General features: G+C 54.9%; 2 protein-coding genes across 5 annotated transcripts; one reads left to right on the top strand and one right to left on the bottom strand.

Annotated features, from left to right (window-relative positions):
- Window positions 1-414: 414 nt before the first annotated feature.
- On the bottom strand, window positions 415-10,705 carry CALY (calcyon neuron specific vesicular protein). Of its 4 annotated transcripts, none has more exons than XM_067023737.1 (7): window positions 10,612-10,705; window positions 10,058-10,208; window positions 4,239-4,381; window positions 3,197-3,313; window positions 2,460-2,573; window positions 1,097-1,462; window positions 415-730 (listed from the first exon to the last, which is right to left on the bottom strand). In XM_067023737.1, exons 3-6 carry the CDS (start codon window positions 4,359-4,361, stop codon window positions 1,130-1,132), a joined length of 687 nt encoding a protein of 228 aa, XP_066879838.1. In that variant the 5' UTR covers window positions 4,362-4,381; window positions 10,058-10,208; window positions 10,612-10,705; the 3' UTR covers window positions 415-730; window positions 1,097-1,129. The 4 variants fall into 4 exon arrangements, with proteins under 4 accessions (XP_066879838.1, XP_066879846.1, XP_058907860.1 ...); XM_067023745.1 differs by lacking the exon at window positions 10,612-10,705 and adding an exon at window positions 10,414-10,568; XM_059051877.2 differs by lacking the exon at window positions 10,612-10,705 and having other exon boundaries at window positions 10,058-10,226.
- PRAP1 (proline rich acidic protein 1) lies at window positions 10,106-24,465 on the top strand. The gene is made up of 6 exons (XM_067027419.1): window positions 10,106-10,228; window positions 10,673-10,746; window positions 22,669-22,735; window positions 23,414-23,463; window positions 24,008-24,111; window positions 24,241-24,465. Exons 1-6 carry the CDS (start codon window positions 10,106-10,108, stop codon window positions 24,462-24,464), a joined length of 642 nt encoding a protein of 213 aa, XP_066883520.1. The 3' UTR covers window position 24,465.
- The last annotated feature ends 1,198 nt before the right edge of the window (window positions 24,466-25,663 follow it).

Raw genomic sequence — 25,663 nt, 5'->3', positions numbered from 1 at the left:
TGTCCTGTACCTGCGCTGGGCGTCCTGGGCACCGGGTCGAGGCCATGAGCCAGGCGCTCTCCCCATAGGTCCTCCCTAGAGGACCTCCCTCATCCTCCCTTAAGGGGATGTAGCACAGGCAACTCATTTGAATTTGAAATGGCTTCAACTTCACCTCAGCAACCCCGGGTTTTAGTTCCAGGAGGTGAGAGAAGTTCAGTTTACGATCTGACTCCGACCTCGCGGTGTCGGGCGGGTGGGGTCCGCGCCGTTAGATGCTCGGAGGGCTCCTGGGGTATGAGACCCAGAGGGAATCTAATTAGCGAAGTATGTCACTTCTGGGAAATGTCTTTAAAAGTTTAGAGAGATTAAATGTATTAACTGTGTAAATTAATGGCGTATTAATTAAAGAATAAGTGAAGACATATACAAAGGTTACTAGGTTAATAAATGCTTTTAAATTGAGCTTTAAAGCTTGAGAAAAGCTGGGCAACGGGGGACAGGATTCGGGCCCTCGCCCGATGGGGTTGGGGGGTCAGCAGAAAGGCCGGAGACCCGAGGATGCTCAGGAGAAGAGCTAGATCCAGGTGGAGGTGAATCTTTACTCAGAGAAAAGCGACAGAGCTAGAGGCTCACGCGGCGGGGGGCGTCAGCGAGGGGGCCTGGGAGCAGGGGCGCGACCACGGCGACCACGGCGACCACAGAGCGGGAAGCGTCGGGCGAGGGCGGTCACAGGTGCCGGCGTGGGGCGCTGCGAAGACACAGGGGAGGAGGCGTGAGGCCGGGCAAGCTGGGGCGGGCGCACGACCACACCGCCCACCTGCGTGCGAAGAACGGAGGCTGAGCTCCGCCCCCCCCGCCTCCAGTTCACCGGGCCCCGCCCCCCACCGACCCCGCCCCGCCCACACTCCGCCCCGCGACCCCGCGCCTTGCCCACGCCCCCACCCCCCATCCTGCCCTGCCCACGCCCTCGTCCCTGCTTCCTGCCCGAGACCCTCACGCGGTCACAGGGGTCGCCAGGGTGGACAGCACCCCTGAGTAAGGCTCCGGTAGAGCGGGCCGGCGCCCCGCCCCTCCCCGGGGTGGTGGGGCGGTTAGGGAGGAGGGTCCCACCTACCCGGACGGGCTGCGACCCGGAGGCCAGAGGCCATCACTGCGGGCCTGGGGGCGGCGCGCTCCCCTCCACTTTCTGAGCCGCCTCCTTCTCTCCCGGCGCCGAGGCCTCCCCGGAGGGCTTCCCCGACGGCTTTCCCGAGGGCTTCCTCGAGGGCTCGGTGACCGCCGCCATGGCCGCGCGGGCAGGCGCCTTGTGCGCCTTGGGCGCCTCCTTGAAGGCGTGGTAGCTCGCGGACAACCACGGGGTCTCCGTGCCGTGCTTGCGGCCCACTGGGTAGGCCCCGATGGCCGCCAGGAGGCTGCGGTGGTGCTCGGGGTCCAGCTCGGTGTAGTACATCTCCAGGGTCAGCGGGGTGCAGATCTTGTGCTGCGGAAGGGGGCCGGTCAGGGGTGGGCGGGGGGGAGGTGTGGCGGCCGCGCCCCTGGGCTCGGGTGTGCAAAGCGGGGTGCGTTTTTTCTCAGTGGCATCAGCCGCTATGTGGGAGCCGCGTCCGTGGGCCACCCGCGGCGGCGGTCACCTCGGGGCCTTCCCGTCCCTTCTGCTTTTGAGCAGTTCGGTCACACTGTAGACAGTGCCCCTAAATACACTGATTTCCGCCGTAATTTCAAGCCATCAAGGGTTGGCCTCCAATTCAGAACTGGAGGCTCCCCCAGAGAGCCAGCCCTTCTCGGAACGCACCAGTGGCTGGTGGCCGTGGCCTCCTCCTGAGTGAAGGGAGTGCCCCGCGGCCCGCCCCCACCCCGCGGTTCCCCGAGGGATTCCCAGTGAGTGAGGGACGTTAGCAGCCCGGTGCACCCCTGGAAGTACAGTGAGGGCTTGTGGCCTCTGTGGGGGGGAGCGCTTCCCTCTCGGACATCACGGGGAAAGGGGGCAGACTTATCGACTGAAAACTTAGAGCCTTGAAAAAATACACTGAAAATGGTAAAAGTCACCATAAGCAAAGCTGAGAGAAAAGAAACAAGGATGGGGAAACACTTTCCAAGCACACAGAAAACGTTAACATCCTGTGACATAGAAACACGCCACATGCAAGTGAGGGAGACTTCCCTCCACCTGGACCTCCTTCCTTACGCTTTACTTTTTAAATCACAGGAAGAGAAAACCTCTCGCTAAAACACTTTTTCTTTTAATTTTTCTGAAGATAGGACTTGAATATACCTGGAAGGTGACGGGGCTTGAGGGCCTTTGCAGGTCATGTTCCCATAGAGCTGGGAACACCCGAGACCAACCCTCCTGGGGGTAGCTTGGGGAGGGGAGGGGGAGGCACCCCGTCCTTCCGCAGGACACCCCCGCCCCCCCTGGTGCTCTGCCTGCAGCGCGCAACTGCCCTTCCCAGCCCTGGTGCGCAGTCCACCGGCCTTACCCGAAGCAGGAAGCCGTCCGGGCAGCTGAACTGGTCATACCAGATGGCCTTGTACATGATCAGGAGGCAGCCCATGAGCGCCATGGTGAAGGCAATCATCCGCCCTGTGGGCATCTGGGGGGTGGGCAGGTGCGGAGAGGAGAGGTGGGGTGGTGAGGCTGCGCGGGGCCCGGGCGGCAAACCTCAGGCCCGGCGCCCTTTGCGCACACAGCCCAGGGCTCACCGGCCTCTCAGAAAGGGTGGGGAAAGGGGAAAGGGGCAGATTTACTACTGAGAAATGAAAGGCTTTAGAAACGGTACACTAAAAGTTATTTTTAAAAGCCACCAGTAGTAAGCTGAAGAGCTAGAAAAGGAAGGGAAAGCACCTTTGCCAGAGACACAGCAGGAAAAGTGAGTCTCCGTCGTATACGGGAAACCCGCGAGTCACCGAGGAGGAGACAAACGACCCCCCTGGGAAAGGATGCACTGCGCCTCCTGCCAGGGGCTCCTCTGAGGGCTGCGGCGGCTCCCACCCCACGTTAGGGCAGCGGCGGGGAGGCTGGCAGGAGCCTGGTGCTGCCCAGGCCTGACCCCTGCCTCTGATGGGGTGATTCCCTGTCCAGCTCTACTGAGAGCAGGACCCTGACCGAGGGCCCCCAGCCCACCCAGCACAGAGCCTGGGTTCCCGTCGCTTGCAGCTGCCTCTCCACCTCCCCTGCCCTGGCTCCCCGTGGATCTGGCGGCGAGGGTTGGGTTACCCTGCCACGTGCATCCTCCGGGTGGCCGCCGCCCAGCTTCTGGGCCTCCAGGTCGGAGAACTTTGTTGGCTGGTCCCCGGAGGACAGCTGGTATTCCGTCTGTGTCTTAATGACAACCTGTGGGAAGAAATGATGCAGGAGGACCCTGAACGAGGAGGGCTGGGAGGGAAAGGGGGCAGGGGGCCGCTGCCCGCAGGGGTGTGGGTGCTAGTGGCAGGGCTCTAGTGGCTACAAGCTGACACCAAGGGAAGGGGACACTGGAAGTCGGCCAGGGCCGTGGCAGCCCAGGGCCTGGCCAGGTGAGGGAAAGAGCCCCCATGTCTGCTGGCTGCCTTCGGCTCTGAGCTGTCCCTGCCAGAAGCTTCCTCTTCGATGGCACCACAGCTTGGTCCCCTCCTCCAGGAAGCCCACCACTGAGGCTTCCCTTTGGGAACCAGGTCCAGAACGGTAGCAGGCGTGGTCGAAGCCCACACAGGTCGCTGGAGAACTGCCCTCGACTCATGGGAGCAATGCTGGGAAGTGCCCCCTGCCCATCAGTGGCTGACTGACAGGGGCCTCGGGCTGGGACAGCTCTGCGTGCCATTCGCTCTGCAGAGCTCCGGTGGGGTCAGGCAGGGCTGTGCCTGGGCTCAGCTCTGCTTCTTACAGGTTCCTTCCACCTGTAAGAGCTCCCCCTCCACCCACCCCTTGGCCAAGGACCTCATCTCAGCCCACAACCCAAGAAAGAGCACGCCCAGCAGAGGAAGGGGGGTAGTTTTTGCTGCTGAGCCCCTGCTGGTCGGCAGGCAAGCTGGGCACCGTCTGTGAGAGCATGTGAATCCTCACCACCACCCGCGGCCAGTTTACCCTGGTGTGCAGATGAGGAAAGGGCAGTTCTGGGTGGCGGGGGAACCGACCGGGTCACACAGCAGGCTCAGCCTGGCCCCTCCTCCGCTTGCTCAGCTGCCCCTTAGAGGAGGCCACACCTAAAGCCACCTCGCTAACGCCCATGTGTTTCCAGGGCAGCCTGAGACAGGCCCCCACGCTGGCCCAGGCCCCTCACCTGGTCGGAGAACGCAGGCTGTAGCTGGCTGACATCCAGGGGGCTGATCAGAGGGGCGCTGTCCATGGTAGCCCCGTCCCCGGAGCCTGTCTTCCCCGAGAAGCTGCAGTTCAGCTTCACCATGGTGGATGGCAGTCCTCGTCCTGTCCAGAGGCAGACACAGGGTCACTGGCCACCTCACAGATGTCCACAGCAGCTGGCTCTGGAGTGCGAGGGCCCCAGGCCGGCCAGAGGTGGGTCGGGCCGTGGGCGGCCAGGCCAACCTCCCCAGGACAAACCGGGTGAGCCCAACCACAGGATTCTGTCCCTTCCTGCCCACTGGACTCCCTTTGGCCCCCACAGCCGGGCAGGCGATAGTGCCTCTGACTGGTGACTGCCTGGCAGAGGCTTCCACTGGCCCACCTGCTCCAGGAGATATTCTAAGGGCAGCAACCAACAGAGAACAATCCCAGATAGAAGCCTGGAGAGTAGCGTGGCCAGACTTAGCAAATAAAAGTACAGTACGCCAGGTTAAATCTGAATTTCAGATAAGCAATGGACGCTTTTGCTTTTTATGATACATCCACGTAATATGCAATACAGGGACATACTTATACTAAAACGTATTGTCTATCTGAAATTCAAATTTAACTGGGCGTGTCCTATGTTTTATCTGGCAACCCTACTGGAGGTGCAGGAAGTAACAAAAAGCTACAGAAAGAGGATGCTGGTGAATGAATCCAAGAGCTAACTGCACAGAGCAGGGCAGTAGTGGTGTACATGGACTGGACCATCTGGGGAGCCAGAACGCCCTGACAAGAGCACGAGTGGGCGCAGGGAGGAGGGGGGAGGGACCTGTATGGCTTGGAGGAGCACAAAGCTTCCTGGGGGAGGTCAAGATGGTTTCACTTCTAGGCTGACCGATAAGAGAAAAGGAGCACAGCAAATGACTTGAAACTGGAAAAACAGAAACACAAAATATACTCAGTCAATCAAAAGGAGAAAGAACTGGTCCCATGTGCACTAAGAAATTAAATCTGTTGTTAAAATCTTCCAACAAAGAACTCCAGGCCCAGGCAGCATCACCCCTGGATTCTACCAATCACTTAAGGAGGAAATGATGCAAATTTCATACAAAACTCTTCCAGAGGAAAGAACAAGGGAGCACAGCCCAGCTTGTGAAGCCAGCACGACCTCTATCTCATAAATCGGCAAAGACAATGAGACAGACGACCTCGCAGGCCATGCTACCCACCAACACCAGTGCCAAGGCCCCAGATAAAACGCAAGCATGTGGAATCCAGCAAGATATTAAAAGGCTGGGTGTATTCTGGAAATTTCACATCTGAAAAGCAATCTTTATTTTCACCATATGAACAGAATAAAGAAGAAAAATGATCTGATCAATTTCAATAGTAGCTGAAAAAGTATCTGGTAAGATTCAACATTTGTTTACTATTTTAAAAAATCTATTGGAATTCCCTGGTGCTCCAGTGGTTAGGACTTCACACTCTCACTGTCGAGGGCCCAGTTCAATCCCTGGTCTGGGAACTAAGATACCACAAGCTGTGCGGCACAGCCAAAAAAAAAAAAAAAATTGGGAGGGAGATACAAGGCCCTTTATTATCAGTTCTATAAATGATGGTGATTTATAGAGGTCCTAGCCAAGCCATATGGCAGGAAAAAGAAGTAAGAGGTACAAAGCCTGGATGAGATTAGGTGAGACTCTCATTATTCACAGAGAAAGCATCTTCTGTCTGTAGAAAATCTAAAAGAATCTGCATATAAATTATACGGATTGGAAAGTGAGTTCAGCAGAGTTGATGGGTTTAAAGTATTCAGAAATCAATTCTGTTTATATGTATCAGTGACAAAAAAGTAAAACATAATTTGTTGAAAGATTCCACTTAAACAGTATCAGAAATATCGAATGCTCAGGAGCAGGTCTAACAAGAGATTAGAAGGACCTCCCTGTGGAAAAACAGAAGAAACCTTTGTCAACGCATTATTGACTGGGACTTCCCTAGTGGTCCTGTGGGTAAGACTCCACGCTCCCAATGCAGGGGGCCCAGGTTCGGTCCCTGGTTAGGGAACTAGATCCCGCACGCCTGCCACGACTAAGAAGCCTGCATGCCACAACTAAGACCCTGTGCAGCCTAAATAAATAAATATTTTTTTAAAAAAGACATTATTGACTGAGACCAAATGACTCCTAAATTCATTAAATAAATGGGGAAAGATATGGCCATGGATTTTGGAAGTTTCCATGTTTAAAAACGTCATTTCCCCTCAAAGTGTAGCTATAGAATCAATAAATCCCAATCAAAATTCCAAGGTGAATTTTTTGTGTGAATTTTTTAAAAATATATCAATAGTTATGTATTTTAAGAATACATTTATTTATGTTATTTTATTTATTTTTGGCTGCATTGGGTCTTTGCTGCTGCACTCGGGCTTTCTCTAGTTGAGGCGAGTGGGGGCTACTCTCATTGCAGTGCATGGGCTTCCCGTTGCGGTGGCTTCTCTTGTTGTGGAGTACAGGCTCTACGCACGCGGGCTTCAGTAGTTGTGGCACATGGGCTCAGTAGCTGCGGCACATGGGCTTAGTTGCTCCACGGCATGTGCGATCTTTCCGGACCAGGGCTCGAACCCGTGTCCCCTGAATTGGCAGGCGGATTCCCAACCACTGCGCCACCAAGGAAGTCCCTTTTGTGTGAATTTGACAAGCTTTGTAATTTTATATGGAAGGCAGAGGGACAAGGATACTCATAACATCTTGGAAAAGACTGAGGGGGGGACTTGTCTGCCAGGCGTCTAGCTTGTCACATAGCCGTGTGGTATCACTGCGTGGTGTACAAAGACCCGTGTGACACACCCTACACACATGGACCACGGAGATGTCACTGCAAAGCATGGGGATGGCCACCCAGTGTCCACATGGCAAACAGTGGACCCAGTCCCCACTTCACACCCCACACAGAAATCCACTCCAGGTGGATAAGCCAAGATGGAAAAGCGTCATGGAGATAATACAGGAGAATATTTTCCTGGTCTCAGGGAGGGAAAGTTTTTCAGTATCACAAATAAGGGCTAACCACAAAAGAAAATATTAATAAAAGAACTACATTAAAATTAACAGCGTCTTATAACAAATGTATGGTTACCAAAGGGGATAGCAGGGGTAGGGGGAGATAAATTAGGAGTTTGGGATTAACATATACACAGTACTATATATAAAATAGGTAAACAACAAGAACCTACTGTATACCACAGGGATCTATAATCAATATCTTGTAATAACCTATAATGGGAAAGAATCCAAAAAAGAATAGCTGCATATGTAGAACCGAATCACTCTGCTGTACACCTGAAACTAACACAACGCTGTAAATTAACTACAGTTCAATTAAGAAAATTAAGAGCTTCTGCCCATCAAAACATAGCCTTCAAAGAATGGAAACAGAAACCAAGACTGGGAGAAAATATTTGCAACCTGCAAATGAGAAAGGACTTGTTGTGGGTTCAACAACAAGGAGAGCCCAAGCCCTAACCTGGGCACCTGTGAACGTGATCTTATTTGGAAATAGGGTCTCTGCAGATCTAATCAAGTTGAGCTCATACTGGATTAGGGTGGACCCTGATCCAATGACTGGTGTCCTTATGAGAAGGGAGAAATTTGGACACAGACACACGCAGGAAGGAAGCCATGTGAAGATGGAGGTGTATACTAGAGGGAGGTGGCCACAAACCAAGGGACTCCTGGGGCCACCGATCCACGGAGCTATGTGTCTGTCGTGTGAATGAGCCCAGCCAGCCTGCCCAGAGGCTCTGCGTGACTCAGACAGGGAAAGGAATTTTGCCGGGTGCAGGGGGTGGGGGGGGCTTCCCAGATGCAGCCCAGCCCCTACCGCAGCATTCTGCCTGGAACAAGGCGCCTGGAGGCAGACGCAGAGGGTCCGTTGGGCCCCCAAGTTTTCTTTTCTTCAAGAAGACGTGTCATTGCCTGCCTGTCTGTTGCCATGGAAACCCAAGATGATGTAACGTGGACGTCATGCAGAGGCAGAGGAGTTGGAGCTTACGTTTGGCTTAAGGGGAACCCAGAGGCGGAGCTCGTATGGGTAGTGGCCTCCTGCGGGGGAGGAGGGGGAGACCTCGGCCTTCCGCCTTCCAGGGGGAGTGGCCACCAAGCTGAGATTGACAGGTTTGCGGGGGGGGGGGCTGCGCCCCCTCTGCCACCCCTCTCGCCGCCTGTCTGTAAACCTCAAGTTGGGTTTGAGAGTCGCAGGGCGTCTGCTGCGTGAAGGCCCCCAGCCCCTCCCCCTGGATGGCACCCTCCCCAACCCCTCGCCAAGCTCCCCTCAAGGCCGGGGCGCCTGCTCTCCCCACCTCGCACAGCGCCCCCCCGCGGCCCCCTTTCGGCGGTTTTCATCTCTATTTTCTTCTTCGCACTGGATCGCCCGACTTTTTTTATTTATACGTTTATAAATACTCCTCCCGCCGGCCCCCTCCCTCCACCCTGCGCTGTAATTGTGCCTTCGACAGCGGATCAGCTGCTCCCCGCTCGCCGTAGGCTGCTGGGCTGGGGTGTGGGGCGGTGTACGTCTCCTCTAGGAGGCTTGGGGAGGGGGCACAGGTTGAGCAGTGAGGCTGTGCCGAGGCTGCGATGGGTGGCTGGACGGGAGGGCACCGACCCTCAGCTGAAAGCCCTCAGGAAGCTCGGCTGCAGGTCGCGTCACACACTCGCTTTCACACATACGCCACCCCGAGATGCTGCGTCACTCGGAGGTATGCACCCGCGCCTGCATGGGCGGCCGGGCACGAGCGTCCTGAGCGCCTTGGGCGTGCGTGTGACAACGGAGCGCGGGGGGCCTGCGCGCTTTGCCGACCCCCGCAAGGCCCCCGGCCCCGCGCCGCCCCTTCCAGGCCCAGCGGCAACGCCCACCCAGGTGCGCTCCCACCCGTTGCCCTGCAGGCCGATGGTGGGTTTGGCTGCCGGCTCGAGGGCAGGTGGACTGCGGGCGCCAGCCCAGCCCTGAGAGGCCCAGGCGAGCGGGGCAGGTGGGGGGAGGTGCAGGTCTGCCCCCGGCTTCAGCGTCCCAAGTGCCAGCCACCTGTGGCTCCGCACCGAGAGCCCGCGGCAGGCGGTTCTGGACAAATGGCCTCTCTCCGCTTCTTGGCCACGTCCCGCCTGCCACGCAGCCTCCCTCACCTCCGCCACCACCGTGCCGTTGCCGGCAGCGCTTCGTGATCTGGTCCGTCGGAAGCCCCTCTGCCTCCCCCACCCCCTCAGGCAGAGCTGAACCAGTCCTGGAACCGGCACCCCTTCCCCACCTCGGGACGCCCATCTCCCACTGGCTCTGTCAGACCTGCAGAGGTGGACCTGGCTCGCGGGGAGGGAGCTGCAGTCACCGTGGAACGGGGGGAGCTGATGTCCAGCAGTCCTACCCCACCCGAGCTGCCCCGCTCTACCGCAGACGGGAATCCGGGCGGCACGTCGGGTCTGCGCAAGGCTGGACACCCACGGCCCCCTGGAACATCCAGGCAGGGACTCGCCCCGCAGAGGCCTCGGATCCTCGGGGGGGCCTGAGGACAACCTCCTGCGCTCGGGTCAGCAGAGACCCCAGGGGAGGACCCCTGGCCGGCCCGCCGCCAACGGGTCAGCCGCAGTCCCCGCCCCCCGCCACTCTCCCACCCCTGCACACGCCCCTCGCACATCCGTGCCCGTGCACACGCACCAGTATACCTGCGACCCCCGCACACCCGCGCAACGCACGCGCACACTCGGCCCCCCACCCGCCCCCCAGCTCCGCTCCACAAGGACAAACGTGCAAATGGCTCACAGGCGGCTCCAACGGGCAGCTGCAGCAGGCTGCGGTCGCAGGACAAGGATGCGGAGGAAGGATGCGGTTCCAGACGTTTCTCAGCTGGGGCGCGGCGGGGGAGGGGCCGAGCCCCAGACCGAGGCTGCCGTTGTTGCCAGGGAGATGCAGGCTGGAGGAGGGGAGCACTGCGTCTGCCGCCGCTGCCCCCCTCCCACGCGTGCCCGTAGGAGCTGCGCTGCCCCCCCACCCCCAATCTGTCACTGGCTTAGGCACGCACACCACATCCACCCGTGGCACACATCACACACACACACCGTTCACGCACACACCATTCACACGCTGCACACACATATACATACACCTCACACACTCACAGCACCGGACTGCAGGCGGGGAGGGGGGCGGGGCGGGGAGGAGCCGGACACCCTGGCCAGCATCCTCCCCTGGGGATGTCCAGGCTTCCAGGCACCACCTTGTCGGGTGCGCAGACTTGCCCTCCTGCCCTCTTCGGGCCGCTTGGTTCAGGCACAGCTGGGTTGGGCCCCCACCCGCCCAGAGGACCTCCTCCTCACGTCTTGGCGTCCAAAGCCCCGACTGTCCGCCTTCCGAGGGCAAGCCTGTGGCTCCCGGTAGCCGCTGGGGCCGAGAGCCCGCACAGCGCCGGGCATAGAGAAGCCGCCGCTCAGCTGCGTTGTCCGAGTGAGCAGGTGAGCGGGGGCCGTGGTCTCAGGACCCCGGGGCTCAGCCCAGCAGGGTCGGGACTCCATAGCTGGGCTCACAGCTGCCCGAGGAGCGATGGCGCGGCTGTGTCACGCCTTTTTGCCGTTGCCTAGTGCCCCGTGGCGCGGCTGTGTCCTGTTTTATCTATTCAGTCGCCAGGCTCTGGACTGCGTGTCCGAGGTGTGTCCACCGTTGACAGAATTGCTGCCAGCGTTCTCGGACTAATGTCTGTGTGGACACGGCGTTTTCATTTCTCTTGGGCAGGCACCTAGGAGTGAGATCGCTGGGTCATATGGTACTTTACATGTAGTTTTTAAAGAAAATGTTTTAACTTTTTTCCAAAGTGGCCGCAGCATTTCGTAGTCCCACCAGCGGTGCAGAGGGGCTTGGCTTCACCCTCGCCCCGGACGCGTGTTATTGTCTCTCCTTTTTGCTGCAGCTGTCTGTGTTCGCTCGCTAGGGCTGCCATAACGAAGTACCACAGACCGGGTGGCTTAAACAACAGGAATTATTTCCTTGTGATTCTGGAGGCTGGAAGTCAGACATCAAGGTTTCGGCAGGGTGGGTTTCCTCTGGGCCTCTCTCCTTGCCTTGTAGAGGCCGGCTTCTCCCTGTGTCTTCAGATGGCCTTTCCTCTGTGTGTATCTGTGTCCCAATCTCCTTTTCCTTTTTTTTAAGGCTTTAAAGACTAATTAATTAATTATTGGCTGCGTTGGGTCTTTGTTGCTGCGCACGGGCTTTCTCTAGTTGCGGCAAGCGGGGGCTACTCTTTGCTGCGAAGCACGGGCTCCAGGCACGTGGGCTTCAGTAGTTGTGGCTCACGGGCTCTAGAGCGCAGGCTCGGTAGCTGTGGAGCACAGGGTTAGCTGCTTTGCGGCATGTGGGATCTTCCCAGACCAGGGCTCAAACCCATGGCATTGGCAGGCGGATTCTTAACCACTGAACCACCAGGGAAGTCCCTAATCTCCTTTTCTTATAAGGACACTAGTCAGAATGGATTAAGGCCACCTATATGACTTCATTTTAACTTAATTATCTCTTTAAAGACCGTATTTCCTCATACTGTCACATGCTGAGGTCCTGAGGGTTAGGGCTTCTACGTATGAATTTTCGGAGGAAACAATTCTGCTCATAACGCTGACCTCATACCCGCTAGTAGGATGAGTGATATCTCACTGTGGTTTGAATCTACATCCCTAGTAACTAATGATGCTAATGTCAACAAAAATTAATCAGTAGTCCATCTAAAGAAGAAATAGAGAATTTTATTCAAGGCGACCTGAGGATTATAACTCAGAAAACTCTGAGGACTGTTCAGCTTGCTAGAAGCTGAAGGCACAGCTCTATACGTTTTCAAGACAAAGGATTGTTCATCAAAATGACCCTGACATTTTACGTAAAGTTCACCGAAAATACACACTCCAGCTCTACACGTATGAATCGAGTGCAGGTCACCATGACCCTAACAGAACTAGGAAAAGAAGGAAGGAGGAAAAAAGAAAATGATCTTTTTGGTGAGGCAGACATTCTTGCTCTTGAGGAGGCCCAGGGCAGGGAGTATCATCTGCTTAAATTTTCTTGTCTTGTCTTAAAAACATACATTTTATTCCATCATTAACTATACATCTCTTTGTGGGTTTCTTAGCCACCTGTATATCTTTGGTGAAACGTTTGTTTGAATGTTCTGAACATTTTTCAGTTGGGTTGTTTGTCTTGTTGTTACTGAGTTGTTAAAACTCTTCATATATTCTGGATACAAGTCCTTCAGCAGGTAGAAGATTTACAAATAGTCTCCCCCAGTCTGTGACTTGTCTTTTCACTTTCTTGATAGTCTCTTTGGAAGTGCAAACGTTTGTCGTTTTGATAAAGTCCAAGGAATCAGTTTTCTCTTATGTGTCGTGCTTTCGGTGTTGTGTTAAGAACTGACCCAAGGCCATGAATATTTTCTCATTTTTTCTTCCAGTGGTTTTGTAATTTTAACTTTTACATTTAAGCCTATGATGCATTTTGAGGTAGCTGTGTGTACGATGTAAGTTATAGGTCTAAGTTATTATTATTTTTTGCATATGGATATCCAGTTGTCTCAGCACCTTTTGTTAAAATCACTAATCTTTTCATGTTAAGTTGTCTTGACATCTTTGTCAAAAACCAGTTGTCCATACATATATGGGTTTATTTCTGGACGCTTAATTCTGTTTCACTGATGTGTGTCTCAATCCTTATGCCTACAGTATATCTTTTACCACTGGGGCTTTGTAGCAAGTTTTGAAGTGGCGTAGTGTATCTGTTCTAATTTTGTCCTTTTAGAAATTGTTTTGGCTCTTCTGAGTCCTTCGCATTTTCATATAAACTTTAAGATCAACTTGTCTATTTCTACAGAGTTCTGCTAGAAATTTGATAGAAATTGCATCGAATCTGTAGATTAATTCTGGGAGAATCACCATCTTGACGAAGACTTGAGTCTTCTAATCCATGAAGAAAGAATATCTCTCCATTTATTTAGATCTGTGATTTTCCTCAGTCCAAATCTTGTGCTTCTTTTGTTAAATTTATTCCTGAGTATTTTATTACTTTCAATGCTACTATGAATGAAAAATTCTTCCTAATTTAATTTCAAATTGTTCATTTCTAGTAAATAAAAACAACTGATTTTTGTATATTGATCTTATATCCTGAGATCTTACTAAACTCTTTCTAAGTATGGGATCATATCATCTGTAAGTAAAGACAGCTCTTTTTCCCTTCCGATTCAAGCATGATTTTTTCTTTGTCCTGCCTTGTTGTGCAGGCTGGACTCTCCAGCACAATGTGAATGTGGAAGGTGAAGTCTCCTCCCCACCTGAAGGTGAGAGTTGGTGGTCTTTCACTACTGAATATGATCACCACTGTAAGTTTTTCTGTCCTTTCACCAGGTTTAGAAAGTTCCTTTCTACTTTTACTTTTCTGAAAGATTTTTTTAAAATCATCAATGGGTATAGGCTTCCTGAAAAATAATTTCAGATTCTTTTTGTGTCTATTAAAATGATAATTTCTTTGTCTTTCATGTTATCTATATAGATAGTATAGTACATTAATTAATTTTTTGAATATTAAAGCAACATTGCATTCCTGGGATAAATTCTTTTTTATGTGTTGCTGGATTTTGCTGGTATTTTTAAAAATCTCATTAATACCTTTTTAATACGATTTTTAAAAATTTATTTATTTATTTTTGGCCGCGCTGGGTCTTCCTTGCTGCCTGCATGCTTTCTCTAGTTGCAGAGAGCAGGGGCTACGGTGCGTGGGCTTCTCATTGCGGTGGCTTTTCTTGTTGTGGAGCACGGGCTCCAGAGCACAGGCTCAGTAGTTGTGGCGCAGGGGCTCTGCTGCTCGGCGGCATGTGGGAACCTCCCAGACCAGGGCTTGAACCCTTGTCCCCTGCATTGGCAGGCGGACTCCCAACCACTGCGCCACCAGAGAAACCCTCGCTGGTATATTTTACTAAGGATTTTTGTGTCGGTGTTCAGGAGGAGTGTTGGTCTGTATATATTAGCTTTCTTTCCCCTGTAATGTCTTCGTCTACCTTTGGAGTCAGGAGGTGCTCTCACCTCCTCTCCAGGTTGTGAAAGGTTATTTTTGCTGTTATTCCTTCTCAAGCATTGTCTGCAGGCCTCCGGTGTTTCTGATAGGAAGTCAGCTTTAATCGTGTTGCTGGTTCTCTGCTCAGAGGGAGTAGTTTTTCTCTTGCTACTTTCAAGATTTACTCTTTGTCTTTGGGTTTTAAAGTTTAACGGTGGGCTTTCCTGGTGGCACTGCGTTGGCCTGCCAATGCAGGGGACGCAGTTTCGAGCCCTGATCTGGGAAGATCCCACATGCCACGGAGCAACTGGGCCTGTGCACCATAACTACGGAGCCTCCGCTCTAGAGCCCGCGAGCCACAGCTACTGAAGCCCGCATGCCTAGAGCCCGTGCTCCACAACAAAGAAAAGCCACTGCAAAGAGAAGCTCGCGCACAGCATCGAAGAGTAGCTCCCGCTGGCTGCAACTAGAGAAAGTTGGCGCACAGAAACGAAAACCCAACACAGCCAAAAATAAATAAATAAAATTAATTAATTTTAAAAAATAAAGTATAACTGTGATACATCTTTGTTTTTATCCTATTTGGGGCTCATTGAGCTTACTGGGGTCTGTAGATAAATGATTTTCATCAAATTTGGAATGGTTTTTGCCATTATTTATTGAAATATTTTTTCTGTCCCTCTCTTTCCTCTACTTCTGGGACTCCATGTATGTGTGTGTGGTGTGTGTGTGTGTGTGTGTGTGTGTGGTGTGCATGAATGTGTGTGCTGTTGTCTCACAGGCCTCTGGGCCACAAGGGAAGTCCTTGGGATGCTTTTCATTTTTCTTTTTTTCCTCTTCCTTCAGGTTGGATAATTTCTATTTATGTCTTTAAGTGTTGATCTAACTTAAAGGTATATACTTAAATATGTCTTCTATTAAGCCCTCTAGTAAATTTTTTATTTTAGTTATTGTTTTTCAATTCCAGAATTTCCATTTGATTCTTTTAAAAATGTCTTTTATTGACATTTATTTATTTAAGTCACTTTCATCAGATTTTCCTTTAACTCTACACATGGCTTCCATTAATTTTTTGTTCTCTAAGTCCAATACCTAGGTCCAGTAAGAACAGTTTCTATTACCTGCTTTTCTCCTGAATATTGGTCACACTTTTCCTGTTTCTTTGCCTGTCTTGTAATTTTTGGTTGAAAAATACATGTTTTAATTGGCTCATCATTTGTAACAAATATACTAACCAATGTCAGCTTATAGGAGGGGAAATGGGAATGGGGAGAGGGTATTACGGGAACACTGATCTTCTGCTTAATTTTTCTCTAACCCTGAAATTGCTTAAAAATAAAGTCTATCAGGGGACTGCTCTGGTGGCCCAGTGGTTAAGAATCTGCCTCCCAAGGCAGGTGACATGGGTTCGATCGCTGATTGGAGAACTAAGATCCCACATGCCTTGGAGCAACTAAGTCCTGGCACTCTAGAGCCCGCGCGCCACAACGACAGATCCCATGTGCTGCAACAAATATCCCACGTGCCGCAACTAAGACTCGACACAGCCAAATAGATAAACAAATATTTTTAAAAGTCTATTAACCAAAAACACTAGATGTCTTAGATTATATTTTGAAACAGCTTTGGATTATGATATTTTCCCCTGAGGGTAGTGGTTAGCTGTTTAGCAATTTCCTGGACTAAATCTGTGGACTGTTTCCTTGTGGTGGGTGGCAATGATCTCTCTCTGCCAGGGTAATAGATAAACGACAAAGACCCTTCCTCTTAGGACGTTATTTTCAATGATACTTGTTAGTGGTACAAGGACCAGAATTAGAAAAAAATACAGACTAGATCCTATGTGTCCAGTGACAATAAATGGGTGATCAAAGGGTTGTCCTCTGTTTCATAATAGTGTCAGTAGGTCCCCTTCAAGTACTCAGAATAAACATTGGTTAAGGGGTCAGAATATTATACATTGTTGTTTTGTTGTATGAAGTATTGGGACAATTGATAAAATTAGGGTTGAGAAGATTAAGGACAGTATGCTCCCTGTTTGTTGTGAATGGATCATACAATTGTGTTTGCAAATAAGAAGTATCATTCTGGCTTGATGTGGGGGGCTGTGTTGAGGGGGTTAGGAGGAGTATAATGGTCTGGGTCCCCTAGAAGATCAGATGAGACTAGTACCAGTATTAGTGAGATTAGAAATAGGAACAGAGCATACCAGATATCTTTTAATTTTGCAGTGTGGATGAAATGGGATTTTATTCATATTGGATGAGATCTTTGTTGGACTATTAGAGCCTGTTTCATGAAGAGTAATGGGTGAAGAACTACTAAAGCTGCAGTAATCAATGAATGGGAGGATAAAGTGGGAGGTGAAGAGCAGGGGAGAGGGTGGCTTTATCCACTGAGAATCCTCCTCAGCTGCATTTGACTAGGTTAGTGCCAATGAAAGGAATTGCTGGAAGGAGATTTGTAATGTAATGTAACTCGCCGTAACTAGAGAAAGCCCGTGACAGCAACGAAGACCCAACACAGCCAAAAATAAATAAATAAATAAATTTATTTTTAAAAAAAAAGCTATTTAGCCTCATGATAAGACATAACCTGTAAATGCTGTGGCTATTACTTTAAATAGCAGGATGATTCCAGTGTTTCATGTTTCTAGGAAGGTGTAAGATCCATAATACAGAGTTCTTCCAACATGGGTAAATAAGCAAACAAAGAATATGGAAGCTCCATTTCCATTAAGTATCGGATAATTCATCCATAGTCTCCATCTTGGTAGATATGGGTTATGGACAAGAAGGCAGTTATTGATACATGATACATGATAATGTATTGCTAGGAATAACCCTGTTAAGATATGTAAAATTAAACAAATACCAAGCAGGGAACCAAATTCCATCATGATGAGATATTTGATGGAGCTGGTAGATCAATAAATGAATCGTTAACAGTTTTGATTAATGGGTAGGTTTTTCTAATGGTGGTCATTAGTGGAGCTTTTAAAATAAATTTATTTATTTTGGCTTCATTGGGTCTTTGTTGCTGTACGTGGGCTTTAGTTGCGGCGAGTGGGGGCTGCTCTTCATTGCGGTGTGCAGGCTTCTCATCGCGGTGGCTTCTCTTGCCGCGGAGCACAGGCTCTAGGCACGTGGGCTTCCGTAGTTGTAGCACGCAGGCTCAGTAGTTGTGGCTCACTGGCTGTAGAGAGCAGGCTCAGTAGTTGTGGTGCGCAGGATTAGTTGCTCTGTGGCATGTGGGATCTTCCCAGGCCAGGGCTCGAACCCGTGTCCCCTGCACTGGCAGGCAGATTCTTACCCACTGTGCCACCAGGGAAGCCCCGGTCATTAGTGTTTATGTAGTTGAAAGACGATGATTTTCATGGCATTGGCCATGGTTACATTCCACATAAGAATAATCAAGACATACATTGTATTTATTTTAAGTACATTTTGGTAGTTAGCTTTGAAGGTTTTCCTTCAAAAGCTTCTCTTACTTATGTGGGCTTGGGTTGATTGTGAGTGGTTGAATTGGTTGTGGTATTGTAACAGGTGGGTTGTAATAAGTGGGTCATTTTGGTGGGTCATCTTTGAGCTTAATGGTTTTTAAGTTTATCTAGGGGGACTGTTGTTAGTTTTGGTTATAGAACAGCTGTGCCTGCAGAGCAGTAACCTGAGGTTTGTGTTCCGAACAAAGCTGTCTTAGGGCTGTTTCTTTGGGGGCTGATAATGGGGCTTGCAGTGATCCTTTTGCTCAAAAAGATGAGGAGCAGGGATTGTGTTTAAGTTTAAGGGGATGGGAATTGAATAATTCATGCTACAGGAGATTCCGACTTTTTAGTGAGGAAGCTCCGGGAACGGCTGTGTGGTGTAGTTACGGTACGACTGGTGATTGTTACGGGTTGGTCACTGCTTATTGGTGTTCTGGTTATGATGGAGATTACCTGTGGACATTAAATAGGGTTGTACTTAAGCGTAACGAGGAAGGAGAGCAAACGTAATTTAACTGGGCCTCTACGTGTTCGCCGTAGGCTGTGAATAACAGCTTTGGAGCACATACAGAGCGTGGCTTTGAGGATCTCGCGCGTGAAGGTATGGAGGCGTGCTCGGCAGGGTTTTTGCTGCCGGCAGCTAGTAGGTGCTCTGAGGCAGCGATGAATGTATTGGCCACCATTAGGATGATGGTGATGTTGGAGCCTGAGGAAGATGACGTCACTGCACCCGAGTCAGGGCGCTTGTCCCCTCGGAGCAGAAAGCAACTCTTGACAGCAGGTGTTTGCAGCAGAGAAAGGGTTTACTTGCAGGCTTTAAACAAGGGCATGAGAGACAAGCCTCAGATCCACTCAGACCAGCTCAGATAAGCCTCCGACCAACTTGGTCTTTGATTTAGGGGGATTTTTAAAAAGGGGAACAAAGAAAGAGGCTGGGATTCGTCATCGTTTTGTGACATTTCGGTGACATTTCTGAATCTAGTTTCAGGAGTCAGGCTGTCTCTGGTTTACATTCTCAGGCCAGGCGGTCCATGGCTGGGGGGTCTGTGAGCTCATCTTGCCCTGAAGAAACAACCTGAGTTTGTAGATTAACGATGATGTCTGCAAGGCAATTGTAGAACATTCGAGATGTTATCAACAGCAGCCATTGCGGTCACCTGACTCTGGTTGATCAGTGTTCAGTTAGCACAGGATTGAGGTCAGAGGGGACAAGAAAGGGAATAAAGTTTTGGGTGGAGAGATGAATCATGAACTCAGCAAGGGAACTCCGTTTTAGGGGGACTTGGTGTCACCACTACAAATAATTCTCTAATTAAGCTGATTGTTGGGGGCAGGGCTACGTTTGTAAGCCTTGCTAATAGTCATCATTGCCATTAGTGGAAGAAGTGTTTAGGCCACGGGCTAAAATTATGGTACGGCTGTGAAGACGTTCGTGATTTGAATGTGCCAAGCAAAACAGTATCGATGCCGTGAGGTCATGAGCAGTTCTAGGCGCTGCAACATCAAGGTGTCCGGGTAGGGACAGCTGCGCCACCGGCGCGGCCCGTGGAGGAGCGGCGGTGAGTGACTTCCGTCTGTTCGGCGCACGCGGGTTGAGCTGTTCTAATTATTCCTCTTTAGGATGATGTAAGGATTGGATCTGCTCTGTGGCTTTAAGGGGTTTGGGAGTTTGAGTGCTGCGGCTGCAGGAACTGTAGATCCCGCCGTCGGGGCTTCTACACCCACCGTGCAGTCAGAGGTGTAATGCGTAGAGGGGTGTTTTTACTGTAAAAGCTATTACGTATGTTAATCGTATGAAAATATTGAATCGAGAGTCAGGTGTTGCTTGGGTTCGGTACTGGATCATTGCAAAGTTTGGGGAGGGCTTCCCTGGTGGCACAGGTTAAGAATCTGCCTGCCAATGCAGGGGACACGGGTTCGAGCCCTGGCCCGGGAAGATCCCACATGCCACGGAGCAACTAAGCCCGTGCGCCACAACTACTGAGCCTGAGCTCTAGAGCCCACAAGCCACAACTACTGAGCCCACGTGCCACTACTGAAGCCTGCATGCCTAGAGCCCATTCTCTGCAACAAGAGAAGCCACGACAATGAGAAGCCCCCGCCTCGCAACTAAGAGTAGCCCCCGGTCACCACAACTAGAGAAAGCCCGCATGCAGCAAAGAAGACCCAGTGCAGCCAAAAAAACAAAAACCAAAAAAAAAACAGTTTGGGGAACCTCTGATATTTCGGAGGAGTCCAGCAGCTGCCCCGCTTGGGGTCCCACACCCCCGGGTGACAGAGCCCAGGGCCTGGGTGGGGCGGAGGCTGTGCGAGTGTGTGGAGAGGCGGTGGGGAGGTAGGGCTGCGTCAGGTGGCTGGAGCGGGCAGAAGTCGGGAGCTGGAGAGGGTCATGTGTGTGACAGACAGGTGGAGTGGGGGCCGGCCCGGTGGACTCAGTCACCTCGGCAGCCCAGTCAGGATCCCGCCCCGACCTCTGTCCAGACACGCCCGCGCGGGGGCCATAAAACCTCGAGAGGCGAGGCGTGGGCGGGGAGGACGAGGACCAGACGTCTGGATCCCTGGGCCGCTGGCTAGCTGGGTCAGCAGCTGCAGGTCCCCCAGAGCACCATCTACACTGAGGAGGGGACCCCAGCATGAGGAGGTAACGCCCAGCGCCTGCAAACCCGGGTCCCCACCCAAATACCCCACCCACAGCTTTGCTGTGTGGTCACTTGGGTCCAGGAGCCCTGGACTCAGGGAACAGCCCCTGGGGCGCCTGGGTCCCCCACCCAGCCCGGTTTCAGATGGGGGTCGGGGGTCTGTCTGCAAACCAGTGTCTGGCTGGTCCCCAGGAGCACCGGCTCCTCCTGGGTGTTGAGGGCTTGGGGACAGAGCTCTCCCTCCCGAGTCCTCCAGAATGATTGTAGCCCCTGGGCCCCAGCTCCAAAGGCCACCCCTGTGGCTCCTGAGAGGCGCCACTGTCCCTTGGGGTCCCTTGACCCTGTGGAGAGTCACCCGGGAGCCCCTGGAAGTGGCTGGGAGGCACCACGGCCAAAGAAGGCAGGTCTGTGACTGACGAAGTGAAAGTGGGCGTCAAGACGCTGAGACGGGGCCGGAGGCTGGGGGGCGATGTGGGCGGAGCAGCTGGAGCCCAAGGGGTCGTCACCCCGGGAGCTGGGGTGTGAGGCCTGGGGAAGCACTGGGGCTCCTCCAGGACCCTGAGGTCAGAGGCCATTTCCCCTGAGGGGGGTCTCCCTCCGCCCCCTCCACCTGTGGCAGGGGTGGGGGCCCCTCCCCCTCTAAGCCAGAGCTCTCCCCGGCCCTCCTGTCCTGGGGGGTTCTCCTAGGGACCCCAGCGTGGACCAGAGGCGGGCTGATCGGTGACATAGGGACCTGTCGGTGTCCAGAGCCTCTGTCTAGGGTCGGTGCCCAGGAGAGGCAGGGTACCTGACCAGACTGGGCCGGTGCCCTGCCGTCCAGGACAGGCCCCCGCCCTTTGCCCACTGGGAGTGCAGGGGAACCTCCAGCCCACAGTGCTGAGTCACCAGGAGGAGCGAAGGTCTTTGTGGGGCTGGAATCGGGGCATCAGGCAGGAAGCCTTGATGGGCCGCCCCTGCCCCCTCCCCCCCGCCACGGGCGCCCGGCCCGGCTGCGGAGCAGAAACCTTCCTGCCCAGAGACCGCTGCTGCCGGGAGATGGATGCACTGAGGCTTGTCAAACTTTCTGAGTTTATTTAAGCAAAACTGGATTCAACTCGGGGCGGCATCCGATCTAGCAGATAGAAAGGAGCTCCAGGGAGCTGAACAGAGTGAAAGACTTCTACAGGCCAGGGGTTGGGAGGGGGGCTGAACAAGGAAGTTTCTGTAAGCGGGGGGCGCTGCTTGTGGTCGGGTCACCTTCCTTCAGGGGAAGGCAGGGCCGCGAGTGCCGCCTGGCAGTTCGGATTGTCCGGCTCAGGAGTCCATCCCCGGAGGGCCCACGGCCCACCCTGTACTGAGGTCTCAGTTTGGTGATGAAGGCTCAACTCAGCAACTCCACCGGGGGCCTGTCGTCTTGTACTTTAATACCGCAAAAGACACGGGGCACACGTACACCGCACACGCGCACGCTTACGCGCACGGCAAGGCACTCGCGCAGGCACGCGTGGGCGCCCTAACCCCACGCCACGCGTCCCGTCGCAGTCAGCCCCGGCCGTGCTCTGCTCTCCCGACCCGGCCTGTCTTGGGTGAGGCCTCCTCACCTCTGAGTCCCTTGGTCACCTTCCGTCCTGTGCGTCCCTCCACATCTCCTGCCTTCGGCCATCGCTCCCCCGACCCCCTGCTGGGGCTGGGTCCTCGGGCTCCTCAAGGTCAGGCTGGACGTGTCCCGGCCGAGTACCCCATCTTCCCCGCCCCTCCTGGGCCTCCCGCCCAGGTAAGGGCCCCGGCATCCACCCGCGGCTCTGGGACAGAGCGGAGTGCCACCTGCCTCTGAGGAGCCACGGGCACAGCCTCAGGGGTGCTGCGGGCTTGAGCGCCTGCCAGCTGAGCCCCAAGCCCGCGCCCCATCAGTGCCACAGCCCCACTGCGCCAGCCCCCTGTGGTGCGGCCGCCACAGGCCGTGGAGCCAGAGGCAACGCTGGGACCACCAGATCCACGCGGTAACCCGGGCCTGCAGGGTGGGGTCCGAGGGCCCGGGAGCAGGTGTGGGCCTTTGGAGGCCCCGTCTCTGTGCCTGCGTGGCCTGCTATGTGACGTGGGGGACAATAAGCCACCTGTGGACGGGACCAGGACCCAGCCCTTGGCCCCCCCGGCTGGACCACCGCTGGCCGTGCAAGGCGTCATGTCTGGAGGTCGCGGGGCAGGCGCAGAGCCTGGCCTGTCTCTCACTCCCCTCCCTGGTCCCCCAGGCTCCTCCTGATCACCATCCTGGGGGCTGTGTTTCTGCTGGAGGCGGGCTCAGCACGGATCCCCCAGGTACGTGCGGGCTCCTCACCCAGCTGCCCCGTGGCTTCCGCCCTCAGCGCCGCCAGCGGGGGGTAGAGAAAGGCACCAGCCGGCCTAGGGCAGGGAAGGCGTGGCACCCATGGGACTGCAGGTCCTGTGTACCCAGCGGGCCCGTGGGCACTGGGGGGACCCCCAGGATGAGGGGAGCGGCCCCTCGGCGGGGTCTGATGGACAAGTCTCGACGACCCCAGGCGAGCCGGGTGGAGGAGGGGGCCCGATGACGCTCACCTGTGCTGTGAAGCCCAGGGCGCCTGCACATGCAGGGCTGCCCGGGGGCCAGGACTGCGCCGCGGCTGTGTTCTTTACCAGCCCTGGGTCCGGGCCACTCAGCCCTACACCCTGGGAGTGCCAGGGGAAGAGGGAGACACAGGAGGACCGCCACAGCTGTCCCACAGCTGCTGGGCACTGGTCACTGGGCTGGGGCACCCGTCTCATTTGCTCCCCTGTCGCCACTGGCCCCGCAAGGAAGTACAGGCAGAGGAACGGGCCCCCCTTCCTCAGGCCACCAGGGGACAGGTGGTGCAAGTACAGACCCCGACCCCATGCTGTCCCCAAGTCTCCCCAGAAACCACATGGCCTCCAGCCAGTCCCCAGAGGAGGACCCTGGGAGGACAGCACCGAGCCTCACCTGCGACCTCTCTCTCCCAGGTCCTCGTCCAGACCAAAGGCAAAGTCGGGGCTGAGCAGGGCACAGAGGAGTGAGTGCATCCGGCAGCCTCTCGTGCCTTCCCCTGCTGTGCCCACTTTGCGCCTTCCCTGAGCTGGGGGCCCTCGTGGATGGAGGGGGGATCCTGTCCTGCAGCTCTGGGGAGGGGAGGCACGGGAGCCCCTGAGATCCGTGAGCAGCCAAGCAGTGCGCAGGGCCTGGAGGACCCAGTCCCCCCTCCCGCCCCCCCCAGCTCCCCTGCTCCCCTGTAGCCTCCAGCGTGGCTCCCGCCCAGGGTGGCCGAGGCAGCAGACTGAGCCAGCCGTGCCCCTGCCCGCACCCACGTGAGACGGCCGGCCAGGCGCGAGGACACAGCACCGCCTGTAGATCGGGCTCCGCTGACCTCTGCGCAGGAGGGAGCCCCGGCCAAGCCCACGGGGCCTTCTCAAGGCCTCACCCTCGGGGACCTTCCCGGGCCCCACGCACATGAGGGATGTCCTGGGGGCGCCTGGTGCGAGGGTTGGGGGCGGGGCGGGGTGCTGTCCTGGGCTCTCCTGCTGCGCACGGTGACCTGACGCAGACGCTCTTGCCCACAGGGCCTGGGGCGCCCGCGCGGTGGAGCCTCCGGGGAAGGACAGCCAGCTCATGTGGCTGTTCGTGGCACCAAAGCTCTTGGCCACCACCGGGGAGAAGCGGCAAGGTCAGGGCAGGCGCTGCCCCCTGGGGAGGGGCGAGCAAAGTCATGGCAGGGGGCTCCCGAGGGGCCGACTTGGACGGATGAAGCCTCGGGAGGGAAACTGAGGCCACACTTCCCTCTGTCTGTCCCCAGGTGCCGAGGCCCTGGCAGAGACCAAGGACATCCTGGGCCATGTCCCAAGCCCCAGGTGGGGCCCTGAGCCTGACCATGACGGCCTGTACCACAACTGGCCCGAGGAGGCCCAGGGGGAGGCAAGGCCCTGGGCTCAGGTGCTGCCACCTCAGCAGGTGCTTCAAGGGCCAGAGGAGGACCGAGACCACATCTACCACCCCAAGGAGGACTCCTGGGAGCCTTGACCCCCCCCCCCCGCAGCTGGAAAAATAAACCCTGCAAAGAGGCGGAGGCCACATGTGTCTTCAAGAACAGCGATTGTGGGCCCCGCCTGCTGGGGAGAAGGGGTCCCACAGACTGGCCCCCCAGCAGCCCCAGGCTGACGCTTGGCTCCTGCATCCAGAGCCCATGCTTGGGAGCCGTCTGCTTCCCCCAGGCCTCCTCATGTGCCGGGGTGCGGACGGGGCTTCTCCGGGCTCCCCGCGGACAGGACCGGAGAATGGAAAGGACTCGGGAGCAGGGAGCCCAGTCTCTGACTGCTCAGGGGGACGGTGGGGGCAAGTGGACAGGTGCTCAGGGGGATGGGCGGGCAGGTGCACAGGTGACCAGGGGTGGACTTGGGCCCAGCCTTTCTGTCCTCATTTTTGGGGCAGTTGCCGGCGCTCTCTGAGGTGACCAGACCTCTGACACGGCTGGCTCAGCAGGCCTGATGTCACAGACACAGGTGTAGGGTCGCTGGAATTTTCCACAAGTTGTACACGTGCTGGGGTGTGTGCAAGTGCAGGCGGGGTTTCTGTGTGGCAATCGCGCTCCGGCATCAAGAGGGAAGCACTTGGTACCTGAAACTTCCCCGCCGCCCAGACTGAGACTGCTGGGGGCTAAGACAGAACGAGGCACCCGGCTGCTCCAGAGACCATGGGTCTGTCCTGGGGACCTCACGTGCCCTAGAGTTCCTATGTCACCCCACGAGTCCCAAGCTCCTGGAGGCCTCAAATGGCAGCCTCACCCCAAGATGCGCTGCTCAGAGGTGTACGTGCCTCCCGGCTTCGAGGCCCCACAGACAGAAGCTCTGTTGCCCCCAGTACCAACGAGGAGACCGAGGCCCCGACAGTGACCTGCTCAGACCCAAGGTCGATGGTGGCCACGGCCCTGGGCAGCCCAGGGTGGTGTTTGTGGCCAAGTCTCTCTGCAGCCGTGCTGGAGCCAGGCCCGCAGTGGGCACTGCCTGCCCCGAGGGCACAGCCGGAGACCCAGCAGGAGCCGGGGACTTGGGGGTGAGCAGGAGACATTGGCAGAAGCCTCAGGCCGGCTCGGCCCCTGTGACCCCCGCCCCCACACGCCCAGGCGCACCCCCACCGCTCACCCCTTCTACAGAGGGTGCTAAGCCCTTTGAGCGGGGACCACCTGCCTCTTCCCCCCCGGTGTCACTAGGCAGTGCCGCTTC

The sequence above is a fragment of the Kogia breviceps genome, chromosome 2 (assembly GCF_026419965.1).
Source record: "Kogia breviceps isolate mKogBre1 chromosome 2, mKogBre1 haplotype 1, whole genome shotgun sequence".
Lineage (NCBI taxonomy): Eukaryota > Metazoa > Chordata > Mammalia > Artiodactyla > Physeteridae > Kogia > Kogia breviceps.
This window is presented reverse-complemented; position numbering and strand designations above follow the sequence as displayed.